Here is a 24240-nt window from a genome sequence, read left to right on the forward strand (position 1 = left end):
ATTGCATCTTAGTAAAAGAAGCCCTTAATTTTCCCCACCACCAAATTTCCCCGTCCTGCCCCACCCGGCTACTTTTTCATGCCACCCGGCTGGAAAAAATTTCTGGGGAGAACACTGTGTATGATATATATGATATGTATGATAATGTGTCAAACTTATGTATCCTTTTATAATTAATCTGATGTATCTATTTTTTATCTGTAAATCGCTTAGCAAATTAAATTAAGCGATTCAATAAGTCAAAAATAAACTTGAAACTTGAACTTGAAACTTGACCTATTAGTATGTTATTTCCTTTTTAATGGACTGTAAACCAAATCGAGCTCCTTAGGGAAATGATCCAGTATATAAATTGAAGATTAGATTAGATTATATTAGCACCATAGGACATCATTCAGGGTTATAGAGAGATTTTTGTTCTGTAACCCTCACAATACCAGTAATTGTTTACAGTTCTAGAATAGGCACTTTCTGAAGCTCTGCAGCCATGGACCCTAAAACTAGTCACTAGGGCAAGGATGGGCAAACTTTTGGCTCGTGGGCCACAATGAGTTCTTAAACTTTACAGAGGGGCCGGACCAAGAGCATCTTTCTAGTCCTCCATCCCTTCCATCCCCTTGTGCAGCAGACACCCTTTGCCAGCTTCCATCCTTCCCTCCCTCCCTCCATCCCTTGTGCAGCAGAACCCTTGAGCACCCACCACACAACCAAACCCTGCTGACCCTCACATTCTTCCCTCCCATCCGAACCCCGCCGGTCCATTTAGTTTTTTTAATCCGGCCCGCCGACCATCCAAATCCCGCCGTCCACTTGCTCTACATACCTCCCTCCAGAACAGCATCGGGCCAGCAGCACTCTAAACAGGCTGCTTTATAGACTTCTCTCGTTGGGGCCTTTCGTGTGCCGCGTTACTGATGACATCATCAGTGATGTGGCCCGTTAATGCTAAATTAATTTTCGCAAAAAGCAAATTCGACCATGTCTCCCCGCTTCTGTCTAAGCTTCACTGGCTCCCAGTTCTCCTCAGGGTTCATTACAAATGCGCCTGCCTAACCTTCAAGTCTCTACACGGCATCCTTCCTCCCCTGTTTCCACTATCTTGGCTCTCCTCAACTCCTAACTCCACCAGATCCACTCAAAAATTCATACTATCATTCCCCTCTTTAAAAGGCATATCCCATACAGGAAAACTTGGAACATCCCTCCTCTTCAAGATCACCGAGCTGTGGAACAGCTTATCTGCCCCTCTTTGGAGTGCGACCTCCCTCCAACGCTTCAGAAAACAATTGAAAACTTGGCTTTTCTCTAAAATGTAACCACTCCCTCCTCTCCTCTTTACTTAGTCCCCTCATTCTTTTCCTATCTTTACCGAGCCCTTCTTCTTCCCATTGGAGTTCCTTTCTTTAGTAATTCCTGTAAACCGTGTTGAGCTCTACTTCTGTGAAGATGATGCGGTATACAAACTTAAGGTTTAGTTTAGTTTACTTTAGTTAAGGCCAATTAGGCACCAAAGGCCGATTAAGTTATACACAGTGGTATTATTCTATAACTATGCAAGTAACTGCGCAGCAATGTATAGAATTAGAGAGTAGGTATCTGTTGTGCAGTGATTGGACTCCTTCCCCACACAAAGATCTGTAGTATCCACATACCAACACAGTAAACAGGAGATCTGAGCAAGGAATCAAAATCCAGGCCCTTTTTCATAGTAGCAATGGAATTGCTAACTGAGCTAAATGGACTAGTGCATATTGTGCTTTAATTTTCTAAAAAACTACAAGTAATATGTAAATTTATTACTTAACTAGTTAGGGTTTCTTATTTTCTTGCATTGTGTCTACCTAATTCATAGTCTGTTATGTACAAATGGTGCAAGATCTTTGGAACTGCAACCCAGCGTTATGGAAGCTGACAGGCGAATGTAAAAAAAGATCCTGAATTGCATCATCCAGCCATTTGGTTTTACTTTACATTTTATCCTATTTTTTCATGATGAATTTTGTTTTGCAATAAAGCCTTTAAGCGGTATCTTGCCTTTCCCATGAGATTCATCTCAATCTCTTGCTACAGTGAGATTATACAGGTAGATTACTCTGCCGTTTTGGAGCCTGACTTAGTAATGACATTTCACATCTCATCGTCTCTTCCTCTCTCCTTTCTCAGTTCTCAGTATCCGAGGAGCCCAGGAGGAAGAGCCCACAGACCCTCAGCTGATGCGATTGGATAACCATGCTGCTGGCGGAGGGGGTTGCAGGCCTGAGAAAGGCGGGGGTTCGGCTGCAGCGGCGGCTGCAGCAGCGGCAGCAGGAGGGGCAGGCTCCGATAATTCTGTGGAACACTCCGACTACAGAGCCAAACTGTCACAGATCAGACAGATCTACCACACAGAGCTGGAAAAATATGAACAGGTAACTCCTTCAGAAGGCACATAATTGTGAGTAAAGCAACAGTCAACCTAACGGAAAAATAAAATGCCGAGTGCAAAATAATGCAGTCTCATCACATCCCATAGAGATGCTTCTTTATACACTTACAGGTATCAATGTCTGTTTACAGTACATAGCCCTAATCCAAGAAGCACCAGTAGAAGAGGGAAGGAGTGAGAGGTGAGATCAAACCCCAAAAAACACTTTGTTCAGTTCTAAAGGTCATGTGAGGAATTGGAAGTAGTTGCAGAGAACAAAAATCTTTCAGGCTGATGTGCAGAGCCTAACACTGGCACCAGACTCGCACCAGTGTTAAGCTATACTCAGTGTTTAGAGGGTGCTAGCACATGAAACCCACGCGGCAAAAAATTACCGTAATTGTATTTAAATGTAGACAAAAGGATGTAAAAGGAGTCATTAAGTTTGGGCATTGGGATAGAAGAGGAACAGTTGCACAAAAAACCCTGCTTACCTAATGCAGAAAATATATCACCAGCTTAGAGCTGGCATTAGGGTGTGATGGCCTCTACTGGCTGCTTCTCTTACCTCTATCCCTTGAGAGAAAAATGGCTGTGCTAATTGGTAAAGAAAAAAAAAAGCCTACTTTCTTCAGAGTGCATATACATTATGTGTGTGTGAGGGGCGGGGGCGGAATAGATGCCTGAGCAGGAGCAGATTAGTGCAAACTTTAATTTTCTTCTTTTCTTAAACCACATGATAGAGCAGTAAACAGGCAGGAGGACTGTTTCCTTGCACTTCACTGCTGTCTCTGTGAAAGCATTGAGAATTTGGAAGTTTACCAAGTATAAAAAATTGTTTTTCTGTGATTAAAACTTAGCCAGTGACACTCAGAGAAATCCTGATAATGTCCCATGTGCATTTCTGAGGTTTAGTCAGATGCTTTTGTCAGACATCTTCTCAAGCATGGACTGTTCTGTCAAAGTTTCTGTTCTGTGATATCATAAGCTGCCCGAGGCTGTGCTATGGATATTACTTCCCTGGAACATATGGGTGACAGTGGGTAGTCCTTACATAGTAACATAGTAAATGATGGCTGATAAAGATCTGCATGATCTATCCAGTTTGCCCAACAGTGACATTCATTACAAAATCATTATTGAACTATTCAAAATATTAGTATGACATTGTACTTGCTAAATTCCATTTTACTGTGTCTTCCCCTCCTGCGCTGAGATATACAGCAATCTAAATGTGGTATAAAATATTCATGCTTGATTCTGATTAGTGCTGCCTGATTCAGGAAAAAAAATTTCAATTTGATTCAGCCTATTGAATCAATTTTTCGATTTGATTTTCCTGCCCAATTGGGTGTTTTTTTTCCAAACGTCCTGGTGGGTTTATTTTATAGCCTCTTCACCCCCTTTGCCTTCTCCTAACCACACTGGCGCTGTGGTGTAAACAAAATAAACAAACAAAAAAGACATGTATCCTGCCAGAGCTGATGTTAGACCACATTTGCGGTCTAACACCAGCTCTGGCAGGATACACGTTTCAAATCTGACATATTGTAATCACAAAATGGAAAATATAAATAGTTTTTCTACCTTTTGTTGTCTGGTCATTATTCAAATCTTGTTGGTCCCAGGCTCTGGTTGTCTTCTGATAACTTGCTTGCCAGGGTCTCCTTCTTTCTTCTTTCTCCGTGCTAACCATCAATCTTCTATCTCTGTCTTCCCCTTCTGTTTCCCTTTCCTCCCCTGGAGGTCTGGCATCTTTTCTTTTTTTCGTCTCCATTCACAGATCCACCTTTTCTCAACTACCCTTTCATCCAGCATCTCTCCCTCCTTCCCCACCACCCCAAGATTCACCATATCTCCCTTTCTGTTCCTTTCATCCCTAAATCCCATTGTCCACCATCTCTCTTCCTCTCCTCTGTTTTTAGACCTATTATTTCTTCCCCCCAAAGTCTGGCATATGCACGTGTCTTTGAAACCCCCTCCTTCCCTCCCTCTGTGTACTTTTACACCAGGGCCCCCTTCCCTGAAGGTATGTGTCCACCCCGAAGGTCTGTCCCCCTAAAGGCCTACACCCCACCCCTGAAAGCCTACACCCTACCCCTGAAGGCCTGCCTGTACTCCTGAAGGCCTGCACCCACCCTGAAGGCCTACACCCCACCTCTGAAGGCCTGCCTGTCCCCCTTGAAGGCGTGCACCCCACCCTTAAAAGCCTGCCTGTCCCCCCTGAAGGCCTGCACCCCCCCTGAAGGCCTGTCCCCCCCCGAAGGACTGCAACCCTCTCCAGAAGGCCTGTGTGTTCCCCCGGCTTCCCGGCATCAATTTACCTAATTTCAGCAGCCTGCATAGGATTGCTGGTGCTAGCAATCTTTGCAATCTGCCATAGGTCTTCGGAGTTGTTTCCTCTGCCATGATCCTGCCTCTGACGTCAGAGGAGGGACGGGACCGTGACAGAGAGAAGACATCTCCGAAGACATATGGCAGCTTGCAAAGATCGCTAGCACCAGTGATCCTATGCAGGCTGCTGAAATTAGGTAAATTGATGCCGGGAGGCCAGGGGGAAGCCGGACACCAGCAGGAGGTTAGTGGGGAAGCTGGACACCAGCACTTCCCGACTGACCCTCCCCACTCGCCCTCTAAAGCAGGAGAGGTAGTGGCCAGCCAGCAAGAGGCAGCGCTGCCGCTCCTGCTTTAGCGGCTAGGGGGGAAGGTCAGTCACCGAATCGGGAGGCTGATTTTTTTGTCGTGGTAAATCGATTCAAATCGATTTGGATCGTGAATAGGGCAGCATTAATTCTGATCCGTCCTTGCTGTTTTCAGGACTCAGACTGTAAACGTGTACCTGGCACTGGCCCTACTAACCAGTTGCCATCGAAACCCACTCCTAATCTGTCCTGATCCCAATTTATGTCCTCTAGTTTTACTACTATGTCTCTGGAAAAGATTTGTTTGTAGATTGATACTATTCAAGTATTTAAGCATTAGTGATATATTTCCTCTAAACCTTCTTTCAGGTCTTCAAGCCTCGTCTCGTATGTCTCCTGGCACAAACCTGTTATCATTTTTGTTGCTTTCTTATGTACCACTTCAAGTTGTCTTTCTTGAACTGAAAGGTATTTGTGGTCTAGAAATGAAAATTGGATAGTATGTTGGTATTGTTGAAACACCCTAGGACTAATTTTATTTTATTCATAATTTTTTATTATTTTTCCTCACTCGTACATATTGTATTAATATTGTTTTCTTCTGTTATTTTGTTGTAATGCTTTAATCAAAAAATATTTTTGAAAAAAAAAAAAAGAAAATGTTATAATGCCCTTATATCGCTCTATGGTATGGCTGCAACTTGAATAGAGTTCTGATCACCATATCGAAAAAAAGGATTTAGAAAAGAAATTAGAAAAGGTACAGAGAAGGGCAACAAAAATGATATAAGGTTTGGGATGACTTCCCTATGAGGAGAGGCTAAAGTGGCTAGGGCTCTTCAGCTTGAAGAAGAGACGGCTCAGGGGTGATATGATAAGAAGTCTATAAAATATTGAGTGGAAAAGGTAGATGTGAATCTCTTGTTCACTCTATCCAAAAATACCAGGACCAGGAGGCATGCAATGAAGCTACTAAGTAGTAGATTTAAAACAAACCGGAGAAAATATTTCTTCACACAACATATAATTAAACTCTGGAATTTGTTTCAGGAAAATGTAGAGAAATCAGTTCGCTTAGCGGAGTTTAAAAAAGGCTTGGATAATTTCCTAAAAGAGAAGTCCATAGGCCATTATTGAGATGGCTTGGGGAAATCCACTGATTACTCTTAGGATAAGCAGCATAAATCTGTTTTTCTACTTGGGATCTAGCTAGGTACTTGGGACCTGGGTTGGCCACTGTTGGAAACAGGATACTGGGCTTGATGGACCCTCGGTCTGTCCAGTTTGGCAATTCTTATGTTCTCCATGTAGGCCTGGGTCACCCATGTTTAAATGCTGGTTATGAAGTCACCACCATGCCAACCATGATGGGGATGATATGTGGTGTATTGCTGACAGTATTCAACTTACCAGTCAAGATGTCTTCCCCTCCCTCCAAAGATGCACAGTTCCCCTACTCTCAGTAAGGGACAATAAAATGATCAACATACTGAAGTTATCAAGCCTTCACCTGTTTCTCATCACTTGCAGTACACAGTAACACCTCATCAACCATGATGAGTTTCCATCTTCTTTCTATTTAAGCATCCCCTATGTCTATTCTATGTATTTTTGAATTTGTTCACATAAGAACATAAGAAGTTGCCTCCGCTGAGGCAGACCAGAGGTCCATCTCGCCCAGCAGTCCGCTCCCGCGGCGGCCCATTGCCTGAGTAGTGGTTCCTGACTAACTCTATAACCTATCTCTACTCCTATCCCTATACTTACCTCTACTCCTATCCCTATAACCTACCCCTATACCTATCTATACCCCTCAATCCCTTTGTCTTCTAGGAACCTATCCAAACCTTCTTTGAAGCCCTGTAACATGCTCCTGTCTATCACAGCCTCTGGAAGCGTGTTCCATGTATCCACCATCCTCTGAGTGAAAAAGAACTTCCTAGCGTTTGTTCTAAACCTGTCCCCTTTCAATTTCTCCGAGTGCCCCCTTGTACTTGTGGCTCCCCATAATTTGAAAAATCTGTCCCTGTCTACTTTTTCTATGCCCTTCAGGATCTTGAAGGTTTCTTTCATGTCTCCTCTAAGTCTCCGCTTCTCCAGGGAGAAAAGCCCTAACTGTTTCAATCTGTCCATATACGGAAGATTTTCCATACCCTTTATCAGTTTAGTTGCTCTTCTCTGGACTCCCTCAAGTACTGCCATGTCCTTCTTGAGGTACGGCAACCAGTACTGGACACAGTACTCCAGATGTGGCCGCACCATTGCCCGATACAGTGGCAGGATGACTTCCTTCGTCCTGGTCGTGATACCCTTCTTAATGATACCCAACATTTTGTTTGCTTTCCTTGAGGCTGTGGCGCATTGCGCCGATGCCTTCAGTGTTGTGTCTACCATCATTCCCAGGTCTCTTTCAAGGTTACTGACCCCTAGTAGTGATCCCCCCATTTTGTAAGTGAACATCGGGTTTTGTATTCCTCCACATCTCTCGGTGGAGCATTTCAAGCATGCACCACCCTCTCTGTGAAAAGTATTTACTGACATTACTCCTGAGTCTACCTCCCTGCAACCTCCAATCATGTCCTCTAGTCCTACCTTCTCTACATCTCTGAAAGAGGTTTGTTTGAATATTAATACTTTTCAAGTACTTAAAGGTCTGTATCATACCACCTCTCTCTTTTTTTTCAGCATGTACATATTCAAGTCTTCCAGTCTCTTCTCATACATCTTATGGCACAAACACTGTACCATTTTCATCACCTTCCTCTGAACCGCCTCAAGGCTTTTTATATCCTTGTAGAGATATATATGCCAAAACTGGACACAGTACTTCTAGTGGGGCCTCACTAACGACTTGTATAGGGGCATCAACACCTCCTTTCTTCTGCTGGTTATGTCTCACTCTGTGCATTCTTCAGGCAACAGCAACCACATTGCTACATTGTTTTGCCACCCAGAGATCTTCAGACACCAACACCCCAAGGTCTCTCTCTTGATCCATGCATGACAGCCTTTCACCCTCTAGCATATACTGTTCTCTTGGATTTCTGCATCCCAAGTGAATCATTTTATACTTTTTCATATTAAATCTTATCTGCCAAATATTAGGCTATTCTAATTTTTGTAGATTCTTTCTCATATTGTCCACACCCATCAAGGAGTGCACTCTATTGCAAATTTTGATGTCATCTGTAAAAAAGCAAACTTTCCTACCAACCCTTCAGCAATGTCGCTCACAAATATGTTGCATAGGATCGGCCCCAGTACAGATCATTGAGGTACTCCATTACTTAAATATCTATCCTCTGAGAAAACTCCATTAATTGGCACCTTCTGTCATCTGTCCATCAAACATTTCATCTCCAACAGACTTAGGCACCAGTAATGTAGGTCTTTAAAACCCTTGCCTACTAATGCAGCACTAATACAGTTTTTCTGTAGCTTCGATTCTGTTAATGACACCTATTTGTGATTGACATATGGAAGCACCGTTTTTGTAGCCGCTGCCCGATCTAGGTGCTGTTTACAGAATCTGGCCCTCAATGTTTTTGTTAAAGAAGCATTGAACTAAGAAAGCTAGATTAAAAAAACAAACAAACCAGTAACTTGGTGCTAGATTCACTAACCTCACAGATCTAATCCGATCTATTAGCGATTCGAGCTGTGAGGCTGCCAGCCGCCTGATTCACGACGCGTCCTCATGCAAATAGGGGTGATCGGAGTCAAGCCTCCAACCAACCGCACGGATCGCTGAAGAGCGATCCCAACACTTGCTCAGACCATCTTCTTTGCCTGTAGATGGTCTGCGCATGCGTTTGCTGTCTGTGCTTTTTAAAAATTTTTTTTTACTCATAAGCCCGTGGTTTTAAACTGCGGGTTAAAGCAAGTTAAAACCATGGGCTCACGCTGCAGAGAAGGGCGGCAAGCAGGAGAGTCGGGGAGTGGGACGGCCAGCAAGAGTCGGGACAGAGAGAGCGGGGTGGTAAGCAGAAGAATTTGGGGCTGGAGAAAAATGTCTCTGCTCCTGCTCACTTCTATTGTTGCAGGGCATTGCAAGCTTCTTTGGAGGCTGCTGCGTGTGTGGGTTGGAGTTGGGAGATCCGGGAGTGGGAGCTGGCAAAGGAGAGGTGCCCGGAGGCTCTGCAGACCTTTGGACGTTGGTGGCGGGTTTGCAGCAGAGCTGCACTGCGGCATGTTCTGCAACAGAACACGCCTTAGTGCAGCCCCGCTTTGGGGGGAATGGCAGCAGAACAGGACAATCGTGGCTGCAAGAGTTTGGCATCTGCATACTGCTCCTGAGGGGCAGGAGAGTCAGCAGGGATGTGAGCTACTGGTCCCCAGCAGCCGCTTGGTTTTGATTCGGCCAGCCCAGTCAGTGTTCCTCATATTTTTTTAGTGAATCGCTGCCTGCCGTTCCCCCTCATTTGCATGCGTGGATCAGATCGGGTGCACATACGCTCGAGGGGAAGGTTAGTGAATCGGGTCTCAGTCGTTAAGTGTTTGGTAAAAGTAAACATAGTAAAAGTCATCATACTAAAACTGATATGGTAGAGGTAATACATTTATATTCTGCCTCTATCCAGGGTGTACAATAAAATGCATACAATCAAAACAAGGATAAAACAGGGGGGGGGGAGCTGCTGGTCTGTGCTGGGATGTTGGAGGAGTGCTTCATTGCTGCCCCGGGTTGTTTGCTGCGGCAGCTGGCCCCGGAGTGGATTTTCGGGCAGGCACTGTGGAGGACGGACCCCTGACGTCACCGGGTCCGTCTCCCTTCGTTGGTTTTCTTTAAATTCCTGCCTGCTGCCACGGAGCGCCCCTTAGGGCATGCCCCTTGGAGCAACGTGGAGCTGGGGAGTGGGAGCTCAGGTAGTATAACTTTAATTTTGACAATATGGGTAAAAGGAAAATCAAATCCAAGAGCTCAACCCCTGCTGTTTCTGGTCCTTTGGACAGACATTTAATATTTCCTGCAAAAACTCCATCACAACCTTTATTTGACATAAACTCTCCCACATCAGGAGCATCGTTGAGCCCCCTTGAAAGGACACCCCCCCTTCATCTAGTATCTGGAGGTAGCGGGAATATTACCGTATTTTCACGCATATAACGCGCACACGTGTACAATGCGCACAAGGGTATAGCGCGCAGGAACAAGGAATTTATGTAAGAAAATTTTGGTATAGCGCCCAAGTGTAGACCGCGCATGCTGCTTGCCACCCCGACTCTCCTCTCGCCGCCCTGCCCTTGAAGTCCTGTCCCCCCCTTGAAGGCCCACCCCACCCTGAAAGCCTGATGCCCCACCCCGAAGGACCGCTGGCCCCTCCACCCTGAAGGACCGCTCGCACCCCCCGACGTCCGATTCATCCCCCAGCCCCCCTGCATCGTTTGCGGTGGAGAAGCAGCCTACCATGGGTTCGCGACGCCAGTGAGCCCTGCTGCTTCCTCTGCCGGCGGTCCCGCCCCTTCTCTGAGCCCTGCGCTGCTTCCTCTGCCGCGGTCCTGCCCTTTCTCTGATGGGGACCGCGGGACCACGGCAGAGGAAGCAGCACAGGGCTCAGAGAAGGGGTGGGACCGCCGGCAGAGGAAGCAGCAGGGCTCACTGGCATCGTGAACCCGTGGTAGGCTGCTTCTCCACCGCAAACGGTGCGGGGGGGCTGGGGGATGAATCGGACATCAGGGGGGGTGCGAGAGGTCCTTCAGGGTGGGGGGCAACGGTCCTTCGGGGTGGGGCATTAGGCTTTCAGGGCTGGGGGATGAATCGGACATCGGGAGGAACCAGCAATGTAAAAAAAAAATTGTAAAACGCGCTCATGCATATAACGTGCATGGTTATGCTCGGTTTGTAAAATCGTGTATAACGCGCACGTTATATGTGTGAAAATACGGTACTCCCGCTCTTTCCACTGGTTTAGTGGTTGTATCTATGCAGACAAGTAGACTAGTTTTCACTGAAATACTTAAACCACCTGAATTTTCAGGTGTAGTAGAAGACCAGCCACCAACAGAGGAAAAACAAGATATTACCCTTAAAGATTTGTGGTTAGGTATTTCTAGAGTTGAAGGGTTTCTCAGAGAATCAGTGAAACAAACTTCGGACTATTCTCATTCAGTGTCTCAAAAGTTTCAGAATGTGGACTCTAACTTAAGTTGTTTGGATAAAAGATTAAGTGGGGTTGAAACTCAAGTTAATACATTGCAATATGTCTCAGTATCTGCTGTTAAGGGTTCCACGATGTTACATTCTAAAATAGAAATGTTGGAAAATCTCCATGGAGTGAGGAACCTCCGCTTGGTTAATTTCCCAGTGACTCATCTGTTAACCTCTGAAATATTCTTAAGGAAATTTTTCAAAGAAATCCTGGGATTACCCAATGCAGAGAATTTCCCAATAAATAATTCTTATTATATTCCGCAAAAGAAAATATAATCCGATCAGGAGGTAGACCAACTGGTAACAGGAGAAATAAATCTGACAGACAAAACGTTAATAATGAAACTTTACTTTAAAAATAGACTGGCTAAATTTTGTGGTGATTTTGTTAGGATTTTTCCTGATGTCTCAAGAGCGACGCAGCTAAGAAGGAAATAATTTTTAAAATTAAGAACAAGAGTCTTAGCACTTGAGGCATCTTTTTATTTAAAATTTCCGTGCAAATGTCTTGTTAAAATACAAGACATTGAATATGTATTTTGGGAACCCATTCAATTATAGCAATTTCTAATAGCTCGAAAACAGAAATGAGTTTTATTTTTGCCTTTAATGATTCACCACTGACGATATGGTAGGATGTCAAAGTCCCAAATTTGTTGGGAATGTCTAGATTCATATGAATCAAGAACAATCTCTTAATTTTCCTTATATCTTGTTAGCTTGTAAGTAGCATTGTTCCCCATTGTTGTGGACTTGAAAAGGATTTTTTGTGTTTGTATATTACTTTTAATTTGTTGTTAGAAACCTTTTTTTCCTTGGTATCATTTGATATTGTTAACTATTAAAATTGATAAATAAAGAAAAAACAAAAACAGGGGAAACAAAACCACAACCTCAAAAGCACAGAACAAAGATGGAATTATCCCAATCAGAATGGTGCACAAAAAAGTGTCTTTCAACTCATCTGATAAATCCAAATGCCTTTATTCATCCAAAATTCATAAAATGACTCTACGACTCGACATGCGCATGTTTCGTCCCAAACGGCCTGCCTCAGGAGTCTACAAGTACATACATAAGCATAAGTACATTAAAAAATAATACATGGTATACATATAAAACACATATTTATTAAAAAGACAGCAAAGGATAAAAACTATATATAAAAACATTTTAAAAAGTAGTAAAAAAAGTAATCTGACGTCAAATGTTAAAATGTATAAATGTCATCATGGCAATGCATCATATGAAGTAAATATAAAACAATACATGAATTGCATCACATATCAAATATTTGATAAGGAATAGTCATAACAATTGATCATGCAAAACGGATATAAAGCAACCATAAAGAAATACATCAAAGGATAATCATAACAATTCATCATGCAAAGCAAATGTAAAGCAATTCATCACATGAAGCAATTATTAAAGCATAAAAAAAATATAGCAAATAATTTATGTGAATACCCAATATATCTCATGCTGCTACTGACGTCAAATATTAAATCAATGCATAATTATGAACAATTCATAAAGCAATCCATGACTAAAAACAAATATTAAAACATTAAAAATTGATAAATAAATAAAATGGATGCCCAAAAGATATATCATATACTACTGTTAAGTATTATGTTTATTATAGGTAAAAAAAGTCTTTTTGTGCACCTGGATAGTTGTAACTAAAAGATATGATAAAATATCTATATCCCTGAGATATAATAAAATATCTTTGTCCCTGAGAAAACAAATATCTATATCCCTGAGAAAGCAAAAAATGCTTTTATCAATAGTAAGAACAGTTAAAACAACTAAAAAAACAAATATAAATAGAATTGGGGGCATTAGAAATTGATAATAAATGAATACACACCAGAATTGATGATTTAAATAGAAGCATTGGGACATTTAATAAAGCTAAAATAAAACATTATCAAAAATGAACTTAAAAAACAAAAACGCCTTGTGAGGTAAAAATCTCTGAAGTACTCCAGAGATAACAAATAAAAAAGAGAGCATACCTTATGAGTCTTCAGCTTTGTAAAAAGGTGCACAATCTCACTAAATGTTGCTTCTAAACAAAGAAAAAAGAATGAAAAGGATTGAGAGCCATAAAACAAAAATAAAAAATCAAGTGCCAAGGAAGCAAAATCGCCAAAAAAGGGGGGAGGAGGAAGGGAACAAAACTGAATACTAAAAGAGCCATGCTGGTTGCTAAATGGAGCCTGGAGAGAACCCTGAACAAGACAAATCATATACAAGGCAGGAAATACTAAAAAAAACTTATACAGGGTGAAACAAAACCAAGGCTGATATAAAACCTAAAGCAAACTTGAAAACTTTTAAGGGGAACAATTTAAAAAGCCTCAGGGAAAAGAAAAAGCAAATCAAACAAAGGCACCAAGGGAGCCAAATAACAAATAAAACAGGATCCGCAAAGGCAGTATCTACCTAAAAAAAAACAAATATGCCAAGCGAAAAGAAAAAAACTAAAAAAGACGCTTTAAAAACAAGAAAGAGGGACAAAACTTACTGGAAAGACGTATCATGTGACAAACGCTGCGACTTTGCTGCAAAAGAAAGTGGTAATGCAAGAAAACAAAACGGGATATAAAACAAGACGTAAACGTGCTGACATCATCGAGTCAGCCCCAAAAAAAGGAAGAAAAACGAACTGAAAACAAACGTGCACATACTGAAAAACAAATATGGACAAATAAGACCCGAATGTGCAGGCATCAAAAATGGGGAATAGACAAAATAAACTGAAGGAGGAAGTGAAGAACATGGCAAAAAAGTGTGAAAAAGCATACATAAGTGGGCTATAAAGAGCAATAAAAAGACCATCAAAACATAACAAAGAAGAAAAGAAGCTGCATGTAAACATGTGCATAAAAATGCATGTAAACATAATATGCATGAAGATGCATGTAAACATGATGTACATGCATTCAAACGTAATGTGATTGCAAATATAAAAATAAAAAAAATTGAAAATTAAAAACAATAAAATAGTGGCCTCAAATCCAAAACAGAATAGGCATTGAGCCCATAGCAAATTCTTTATGCAATGAGATCAAGCGACTGAAAATTATATGAATGGTCTCAAGTCCAAATCCATATTCAAACCATGTGGGCTAATGGTATTGTAGTTATGAATAAAACGTTGTTCTTCTCTCATAAGCGTAATATCCAAATCTCCTCCCCTCCACCTTGTCCGAATCACTCTCAATACAAAAAATTTTAAATCATCAATGCAGTGGCCCTTTTCAAACCAGTGCTCCACAATTGGAGCAGACTGAACATTCCTACTGACACAAACTCCTATGTTCAATCATCCTCGTCTTGACCATACATGGGCATATAATTGCATAAATAACTTGTGAAGTTTGACAATCACTATACTCTCTCAATTTCACTGTAATGCCAGTAACTGGATGTTCATAACTTTCAATGGTCATGCTGTGCTTACATATTGATCAATGTCCACAGGGTATATGTCCAACATGGTCAATGTTGTTAATTGGAGGCTCAGGGAGAGTGGAAGGAACCAGTATATCCCTGAGATTCCTATTTCTAGAAAATGCTATTACTGGTTTAATTTTTTTTCAATACATTCATGAGATTGTAAAATATGCCATCTCTGGGAATGGTTCTATTTTAGAACCCTTGTCAAAATTTGTGGATTTTGGAACCAGTATATCCCTGAGATTCCTATTTCTAGAAAATGCTATTACTGGTTTAATTTTTTTCAAAACATTCATGAGATTGTAAAATATGCCATCATCTCTGGGAATGGTTCTATTTTAGAACCCTTGTCAAAATTTGTGGATTTTTTTCTTAGACCTTTTGTTCCGTGCATAAAATCATACATCAGGGATTCATCTGACATGATCAATATCATTGAACAATATGATGGTGTTCTCTGTGATATCATTTTGGTCACAATGGACATTGAGTCTTTGTATACCAACATTCCCCAATTGTCCGCATTAGAAATTATAGAAAGAACACTAAAAGGAAGGGAAACTAATAGACGGGTACCAAATCACTTCATTTTAACATTAGCAAGTATTGCCTTAATGAACAACTATTTTTGTTTTCAAGATAAATTTTTCCAACAAATTAAGGGCACAGCCATTGGGTCGTCCATGGCCCCTGACATTGCAAACCTTTACGTAGCAAATTTTGAAGAAAACTTCTTAGAATCACATCCGTTCCAAACAAATGTTGTTCTCTACAAAAGATATATTGACGATGTTTTTATGCTATGGAGAGGCAGTAGTGATGAATTGATCAACTTTCATCAGTGGTTCAGTGGTTAAATACATGCAATATTAATTTAAAGTTTAAAATTGAATATAGTGAGCAGTCTATTTCATTTTTGGACATTCAGATTTATAAAACAAGATATGGCTTGAAAACTACAATTTACAGGAAAGAAACAGATAGGAATACTTATCTTCACTTTACTAGTTTTCATAACAAAAGCTTGAAAGAGAACCTTCCTTATTCACAATTTTTAAGATTACGCAGATTGTGTACCGATCTGGATGAATTTGAAAGACAGGCACCATTGATGGCAAATAATTTTTTAACAAGAGGTTATCTGCAAGAATGTGTTAGAGAATGCTATCGTAAAGCACAAATGAAACATAGGGAGGAATTGTTGAATCAAGTGAGGGGCTAGACCCAAACCAAATTTAGTTTGCATGCTCAGATTCTCTCATCTCTCTCATGACATACAGGGCATCATCAAGAAAAATTGGCATATTTTACAATCTCATGCATGTTTTGAAAAAAATAAACCAGTAATAGCATTTTCTAGAAATAGGAATCTCAGGGATATGCTGGTTCTTTCCATTCTCCCTGAGCCTCCAATTAACAACATTGACCATGTTGGACATACACCCTGTGGACATTGCTCAATATGTAAGCACAGCATGACCATTGAAAGTTATGAACATCCAGTTACTGGCATTACAGTGAAATTGAGAGAGTATAGTGATTGTCAAACTTCACAAGTTATTTATACAATTATATGCCCATGTAAAAAGTGGTACATTGGTAAAACCAAACATATGGTCAAGACGAGGATGATTGAACATAGGAGTTGTGTCAGTAGGAATGTTCAATCTGCTCCAATTGTGGAGCACTGGTATGAAAAGGGCCACAGCATTGATGATTTAAAGTTTTTTGTATTGAGAGTGATTTGGACAAGGTGGAGGGGAGGAGATTTGGATATTACGCTTATGAGAGAAGAACAACGTTTTATTCATAACTACAATACCATTAGCCCACATGGTTTGAATATGGATTTGGACTTGAGACCATTCATATACCGTATTTGCCGGCGTATAAGACGACTTTTTAGTACCTTAAAATCCTCCCCAAAGTCGGGGGTCGTCTTATACGCCGGGTACAGTTTACATGCCCTTACTTGCGGGGCTGGATGTACTCAGTCGCGCGGCTCTTCTTCTCCCTACCTTCTCTGCTTGCAGCACAGAGCCGAACGGAAGTCTTCCCGACGTCAGCGCTGACATCGGAGGGGAGGGAGGGCTTAAACAAAGCTTAAACAAAGCCCTCCCTTCCTCCGACGTCAGCGCTGACGTTGGGAAGACTTCCGTTCGGCTCTGTGCTGCAGGCATGGCAGGTAAGGAGAAGGAGAGTAGCCTCGCGGTACCAAGAGAGAGGGGCGGCCGCCCCGCCCCGGTTGCAGCACAGCCGGACAGGATCCCTTACTTTTGTGGCACTTCCCCGACCGACCGATAACAGCCCGGGTCCGACAATCCTCCCTGCCCTGTAGCTGCGAATCTAAATACCTTCTTACAGCAGCTGTAAGAAGGTAATTTAGATTCGCGGTTAAGGGCAGGGAGGTTTGTCGGACCGGGGCTGTTGTCGGTCGGTCGGGGAAGTGCCACAAAAGTAAGGGAACCTGGCCGGCTGTGCTGCACCCGGGGCGGTAGAGAAGGTGTGCGGAAGAAGGGGTCGTCTTATACGGCGAGTATAACACAAAACTCTATTTTTTAACTAAAAGTTGGGGGGGTCGTCTTATACGCCCAGTCGTCCTATACGCCGGCAAATACGGTAATTTTCAATCGCTTGATCTCATTGCATAAAAAATTTGCTATGGGCTCAATGCCTATTCTGTTTTGGATTTGAAGCCACTATTTTATTGTTTTTAATTTTCAATAATTTAATTTTTATATTTGCAATCACATTACGTTTGAATGCATGTACATCATGTTTTTTATGCACATTATGTTTACATGCAGCTTCTTTTCTTCTTTGTTATGTTTTGATGGTCTTTTTTATTGCTCTTTATAGCCCACTTATGTATGCTTTTTCACACTTTTTTGCCATGTTCTTCACTTCCTCCTATTTTGTCTATTCCCCGTTTTTGATGCCTGCACATTCGGGTCTTATTTGTCCATATTTGTTTTTCAGTATGTGTTCGTTTGTTTTCAGTTCGTTTTTCTTCCTTTTTTTGGCTGACTCGATGACGTCAGCACGTTTACGTCTTGTTTTATATCCCGTGTTGTTTTCTTGCTTTACCACTTTCTTTTGCAGCAACGTCGCAGCGTTTGTCACGTGATATGTCTTTCCAGTAAGTTTTGTCCCTCTTTCTTGTTTTTAAAGCGTCTTTTTTAGTTTTTTTCTTTTCGCTTGGCATATTTGTTTTTTTTTAGGTAGATACTGCCTTTGCGGATCCTGTTTTATTTGTTATTTGGCTCCCTTGGTGCCTTTGTTTGATTTGCTTTTTCTTTTCCCTGAGGCTTTTTAAATTGTTCCCCTTAAAAGTTTTCAAGTTTGCTTTAGGTTTTATATCAGCCTTGGTTTTGTTTCACCCTGTATAAGTTTTTTTTAGTATTTCCTGCCTTGTATATGATTTGTCTTGTTCAGGGTTCTCTCCAGGCTCCATTTAGCAACCAGCATGGCTCTTTTAGTATTCAGTTTTGTTCCCTTCCTCCTCCCCCCTTTTTTGGCGATTTTGCTTCCTTGGCACTTGATTTTTTATTTTTGTTTTATGGCTCTCAATCCTTTTCATTCTTTTTTCTTTGTTTAGAAGCAACATTTAGTGAGATTGTGCACCTTTTTACAAAGCTTGAAGACTCATAAGGTATGCTCTCTTTTTTATTTGTTATCTCTGGAGTACTTCAGAGATTTTTACCTCACAAGGCGTTTTTGTTTTTTAAGTTCATTTTTGATAATGTTTTATTTTAGCTTTATTAAATGTCCCAATGCTTCTATTTAAATCATCAATTCTGGTGTGTATTCATTTATTATCAATTTCTAATGCCCCCAATTCTATTTATATTTGTTTTTTTAGTTGTTTTAACTGTTCTTACTATTGATAAAAGCATTTTTTGCTTTCTCAGGGATATAGATATTTGTTTTCTCAGGGACAAAGATATTTTATTATATCTCAGGGATATAGATATTTTATCATATCTTTTAGTTACAACTATCCAGGTGCACAAAAAGACTTTGTTTACCTATAATAAACATAATACTTAGCAGTAGTATATGATATATCTTTTGGGCATCTATTTTATTTATTTATCAATTTTTAATGTTTTAATATTTGTTTTTAGTCATGGATTGCTTTATGAATTGTTTATAATTATGCATTGATTTAATATTTGACGTCAGTAGCAGCATGAGATATATTGGGTATTCACATAAATTATTTGCTATATATTTTTTTATGCTTTAATAATTGCTTCATGTGATGAATTGCTTTACATTTGCTTTGCATGATGAATTGTTATGGTTATCCTTTGATGTATTTCTTTATGGTTGCTTTATATCCGTTTTGCATGATCAATTGTTATGACTATTCCTTATCAAATATTTGATATGTGATGCAATTCATGTATTGTTTTATATTTACTTCATATGATGCATTGCCATGATGACATTTATACATTTAAACATTTGACGTCAGATTACTTTTTTACTACTTTTTTTTAATGTTTTTATATATAGTTTTTATCCTTTGCTGTCTTTTTAATAAATATGTGTTTTAAATGTATACCATGTATTATTTTTTAATGTACTTATGCTTATGTATGTACTTGTAGACTCCTGAGGCAGGCCGTTTGGGCCGAAACATGCGCATTTTGAGTCGTAGAGTCATTTTATGAATTTTGGATGAATAAAGTTTAAAGACACTTTTTTGTGCACTATTCTGTACAATCAAAACAAAACAACCCCCAAAATAAGAACTAATCGACAAAGTACCATACCCTCCCTCACCCCATTGATACTGTTTATCAAACTGAACCCTACACCACAACCACTTATCCTAGTTCAATCAGCCAAATTACATATTTTGGGAAAAAGGTAGCCTTTCATTTTTTTCTTAAATACGGCTATATTTATCAAATGCCTTAAGAAAAGAGGAAACTAGTTCCAAATCACCATGTCAAAATAATATCAGACATAATAATATTAAAAGATAATTAGTAGAAGTAAATGTTAAACATTATCATACTGATCATGCTAAAACAAAAAATGTGCTGGAAATAAGTAATAATAATAATAAATTTATATACCGCAGGGCCGTAATGTTCTATGCAGTTTACAAAAAAATTTAAAAGATTACAATTAAGAGACTAAATAATTAGAAATAATGCTATAATGATCTAGGTAATTCATTACAATGTCCATACCAATTAGTTGCCTAAATGTTTCAGGAACAAATATGTCTTTAAATGTCTCCTAAATTCTACATAGGAATCAGAAAGCATAATCAGATGTTCCAGGTCCTTACCCTATCATACTGCTTGATATGACAGAAGATATTCCTGATGTTTTTTAAAATTTGCAGCCCCTAACAGGCAGAAATACAAAATTCAAATGTAAATTTCTCCTGTTTGTTGTTTGTTTAAAAAAAAAAAAAAAAGAAGAGCTCAATTATATATTTGGGAGATAGACCAAACAGAGCCTTAAAGCAGAAGCAACCAAACTTGAACTTCACCCGCACCTCCTTTGGCAACCAATGCAGTAGGAGGGTGTTTTATGATCGTATTTCTTCAATTCAAAAATCAACCTGACCGCCACATTTTGAACCATGTTATGTTAGAAGTTAGGTTAAAGTTATGCGATAGATGGGGGTGATTGTGTCTGATTATTTTAAGGTGGCAAAACAGTTAAAAAGGCAGAGGTCAAAGCCAGGAGGATGCTTGGGTGCATAAGTAGTAAAGAGGAGGTGATCATTCCATTGTATTAATTTCTGGTGAAGCCCCTACTGTGTTTAATTCAGGAGACTACACTTTCAAAAAGATTTAAATAGGATGGAGTCAGTCCAGAGGGCTGCTACAAAATTGGTTAGTGATCTTTGTCATAAAGCTTACGGGGACAGACTTATAGACCTCAATATGTATATTCTGGAAGAAAGGTGGGAGAGAGGAGATATAAAAGAGGCATTTATAAATATCTTAGTGACATTAATGTACTGGAGGTGAGTCTTTTTCAAATGAAGAAAAACTCTGGAATGAGAGGGCATAGAGTGAAGTTAAGAGGTAGCAGTCTCAGGAAATATAAGGAAATACATTTTTACAGAAGGGGTGCTAAAATTAGTATCCCAGTAGAGGTGGCGGAGACACTGTGTCTGAATTCAAGAAAGCATGGGACAGAGATGTGGGATCTCTTAGGAAGAGGAGGAGATGATGGATTCTGTGGACAGCCAGACTGGATGGGCCATTTGATCTTTACAAGGGGGTGCTGAAAGGTTCTCATTCCAACCAACTTTCTAAATTCTGAGTGTTATTTTGCCACTGTAGCTAAACACTTACTGGCTCCCAGTAAAAGGCCAAATCTTATTCGAATTCTATTGCCTGATGTTTAAAGTACTATAGAGCTATGCCCCAATTTACCTGAATGATAGACTCACTCTGAAAGAAGCAAAAAGGCTTTGGAGAAACATGTATCCCTTTTCTTATCCTCTCAACCAAAAAAAAAACATAAAAAGACTAAAAAAGTTAGGTCTACTGTCATTCCAAGCAACAAAACTAGATAAAGATGTTGTCAGAATCTTAGGTACCATATCAGATTATAGAATATTCTAGAAAGAAATCAAAACAATGTTATTTAGGAAATACGTCTTACAATGCTAATCCAATATCTGTCTAAAAAGCTCTGAAATGTAATTCCCTGGAAATGTCCAGATACATCTTATTCCTAATTCGCTTTAGGCTATGGCAGAATAGAAGTCAATAAATGTAGCATAATGTAATTTTATTTTGCAAAGTGCCAATTTACAGAATTGTAATGCTATGTTTTGATGTTGTTTTTGATTGATTGAACCATGTCATTAAAAAGTGGAATTTTCAAGTGTGGAACTCCGAGCCATCATGAAGTTCCTATTCCTGCAGAAGAAAACTCCAAAGGAAATCCATGAATGTATGATGCAAACATTGAGTGTCAAATTAATAACATACTTCACAGTGAAGTAGTGTGCAAACTTTAAGCATGGAGATTGAAACTGAAGGTGCAGCAAGGTCTGGGAAGATTCAAACAGTGTCAAATAATTGTTGACCATGTCTATGATCTGATTTTGGCAGATCTGCAAATAATGGCCAAAACAATTGCTGAGACTCTATAGGTATCCAGGGAACGTCTTGGGTGTATAATCCATGAGCAGCTAGGTATGCAGAAGGCAAGTGGGTACCCAAACGTTTGAATTCTGATGAAAAATGACATTGAGTGGATATTTCAAGTTAATTTTGTAGAATTTTCAGCAAGCTGGTGCCAACCTTTTGGAACAACTAGTTACTTTTGATGGAATATGGTTATTCCACTATGATTCTGAAGTAAAACAACAGTCCATGCAATGACAGCATTCAGGTTCTCTAAGGCCAAGGAAATTCAAGACCCAAAAGTCAGCAAGAAAGGTCAGGGCCACAGTGTTTTAGGATCAGGAAGGTGTAATGACTGACTATCTTCCAAGGGGCCAAACAGTTAATGCAGAATAGTACTGTAACTTGCTGCGCTGATTAAAGGAGGCATTGAAAGAAAAAAGGAGATGGAAGCTGCAGAAAGGAGTTCTCTTTTTGCAAGACAATGCACCTGCTCATAAGGCTGACGAATGATAGATGTTTTGATGCAGTTGAAGTTTCAGTGCTCACCAGATCTTGCTCCATCTGACTACTTTGTTTCCATACCTTAAAGTTTGAAAGGGCAACAATTTTTGATTGATTCAGGGTTGATTGCAGCAGAGGAGCAGTATTTCAGTGACCAGACATCAAAGCATTTTTTTAGAAGGGTTACAGAAACTTCAGACTTGATATGCCAAGTGTGTTGAACTTAGGGGTGAATATGTGGAATAACTTAATTTTTCTCTTGGTTGGGCTGAGAACTTTTCAGCACCCCCTCGTATCTGCCAACATGTGTTTTGTTTCTATATTAAGACATAATGTTAACTGTTAGAAGTAACCGTGTCTTCTTATCATTAAACTATAGATGAAAGACTAAATGAGTTGTGTTAAGATAAGAAAATGAAGTTGGCGTTGCTTCAAAGTAATTCATATCAAATTAAAAGTTTTATAATAGTGTCTTGTATTCTTTAGTGGGTTCCTGGCAAGGAATAAATATGGATTAAATTCTGTGAATGAAAAGAATTTAGTATTAATGCCAAATTAAACATTAGATCAAGGATTCTTTTATTCTTAGAGTGGTTCCCTGTCAGGAAAAAGAATGAATTAGCTTAGTAATTTGTAGTCTCTGATATGCTGCAATAATGAAAAGAATGGTGTAGATGTTAATAAGGAAGATAAAATAAAAATGTAAAACATAATTTTATGATATCAAAATGATAGGCAGCATTCTATTTTCTCAAAGACGTGGAACTAATTGTACTTAGAAAATACTTTATTTCTTGGGTAATTGCATTATCCTATGTTGTGTCCAGACTACTTCTTGAATGCTGTCCAGGATGGGCCTTAGCCTTCTGAGAAGCTCATTACCAAAGAGCAACTCTTCTCCAGAGTACTTTGTAATGATTACACTTTCCCCTCCGAATCCGCGGATTCGGTTATTCGTGATTTTAAAACCAAAAAAACATTTAAATTTTTCGGGCTATTTTAAGCCCTGTAAAGCCCCCCCTTAAGCCTTACCTTATGATCTAGTGGGTTTTCGGGGCAGGAGCGATCTTCCCACGCTCCTGCCCCGTGCAGATCGCACATAGGAAATGGCTGCCATAATCATGAAACATCAACTTTACAAAAATTACTTTAATCTCTATATTTGCTTCATAAAATCTGTTTTACTATTTGTGATCTAGCTAGGTATTTGGAACCTGGGTTGGCCACTGTTGGAAACAGGATACCGGGCTTGATGGACCTTTGGTCTTTCCCTGTATGGCAATTCTTATCTTCTTATGTAGAGATGTCACCTGCCACTGACAACATTGCGGGTCATGCTGGCTAGCTACTTACAGGCCTTCCTACATAGTCCAACTTATGACCTAACCAGTCAAAAATACTTTTCTGAAAAGATAACGCTGATGTTTTAAGTATTTGGTGGGGGGGGACAAGCATCAAGAGAACAATATGATTTTGCATATTTCTTATATAAGAACTTAAATTGACTCCACTCTGGGTTCTTAAAAGAACTTCATTTAAGTTCTGCTAAACATTCTTCATGGGAGTTTACTGTAAGTTGCAACCATTATATCCGCATCTACGATTACAAATTCTAACGGCAATTAAAATTTTTTTATTTCAGTTGAGGATTTAATGTGTTAGTGATGTTGTTTGATGTATTACTATTAGAGGTTATTTCCAATATCCCTCCCCACCAGCTGTCCAATTTCACCTAACATTATTCAGTACAGCTATCATATGTTGTCTCATGGATCCTCTGTTGCACTCTAGGATCTGTGAAACAGGACAATGACAGACATAAGCAACACATTTTTAGAGAAAAGGTCTTATCTACCCCTAGTAGTGTCATCAAATCACATCTAGTGCTGTTAGAGCTGAGGAAACAAATACACATCGAGGTGCATCTCCCACCATGGTGCATATATATAAAGT

General features: G+C 39.9%; 1 protein-coding gene across 7 annotated transcripts in view; it reads left to right on the top strand.

Moving 5' to 3' along the window:
• Window positions 1-24240, top strand: part of PBX1 (PBX homeobox 1) — a 1291292-nt gene that overhangs the window by 682644 nt on the left and 584408 nt on the right. For all 7 annotated transcript variants that reach the window (XM_033960105.1, XM_033960106.1, XM_033960107.1 and 4 more), the window contains exon 3: window positions 2164-2408. In XM_033960105.1, coding sequence (XP_033815996.1) covers window positions 2164-2408 — 245 coding nt within the window. The remainder of the gene's footprint in view (window positions 1-2163; window positions 2409-24240) is intronic.

Source organism: Geotrypetes seraphini, chromosome 10 (genome assembly GCF_902459505.1).
Source record: "Geotrypetes seraphini chromosome 10, aGeoSer1.1, whole genome shotgun sequence".
Taxonomy (NCBI): Eukaryota; Metazoa; Chordata; class Amphibia; order Gymnophiona; family Dermophiidae; genus Geotrypetes; species Geotrypetes seraphini.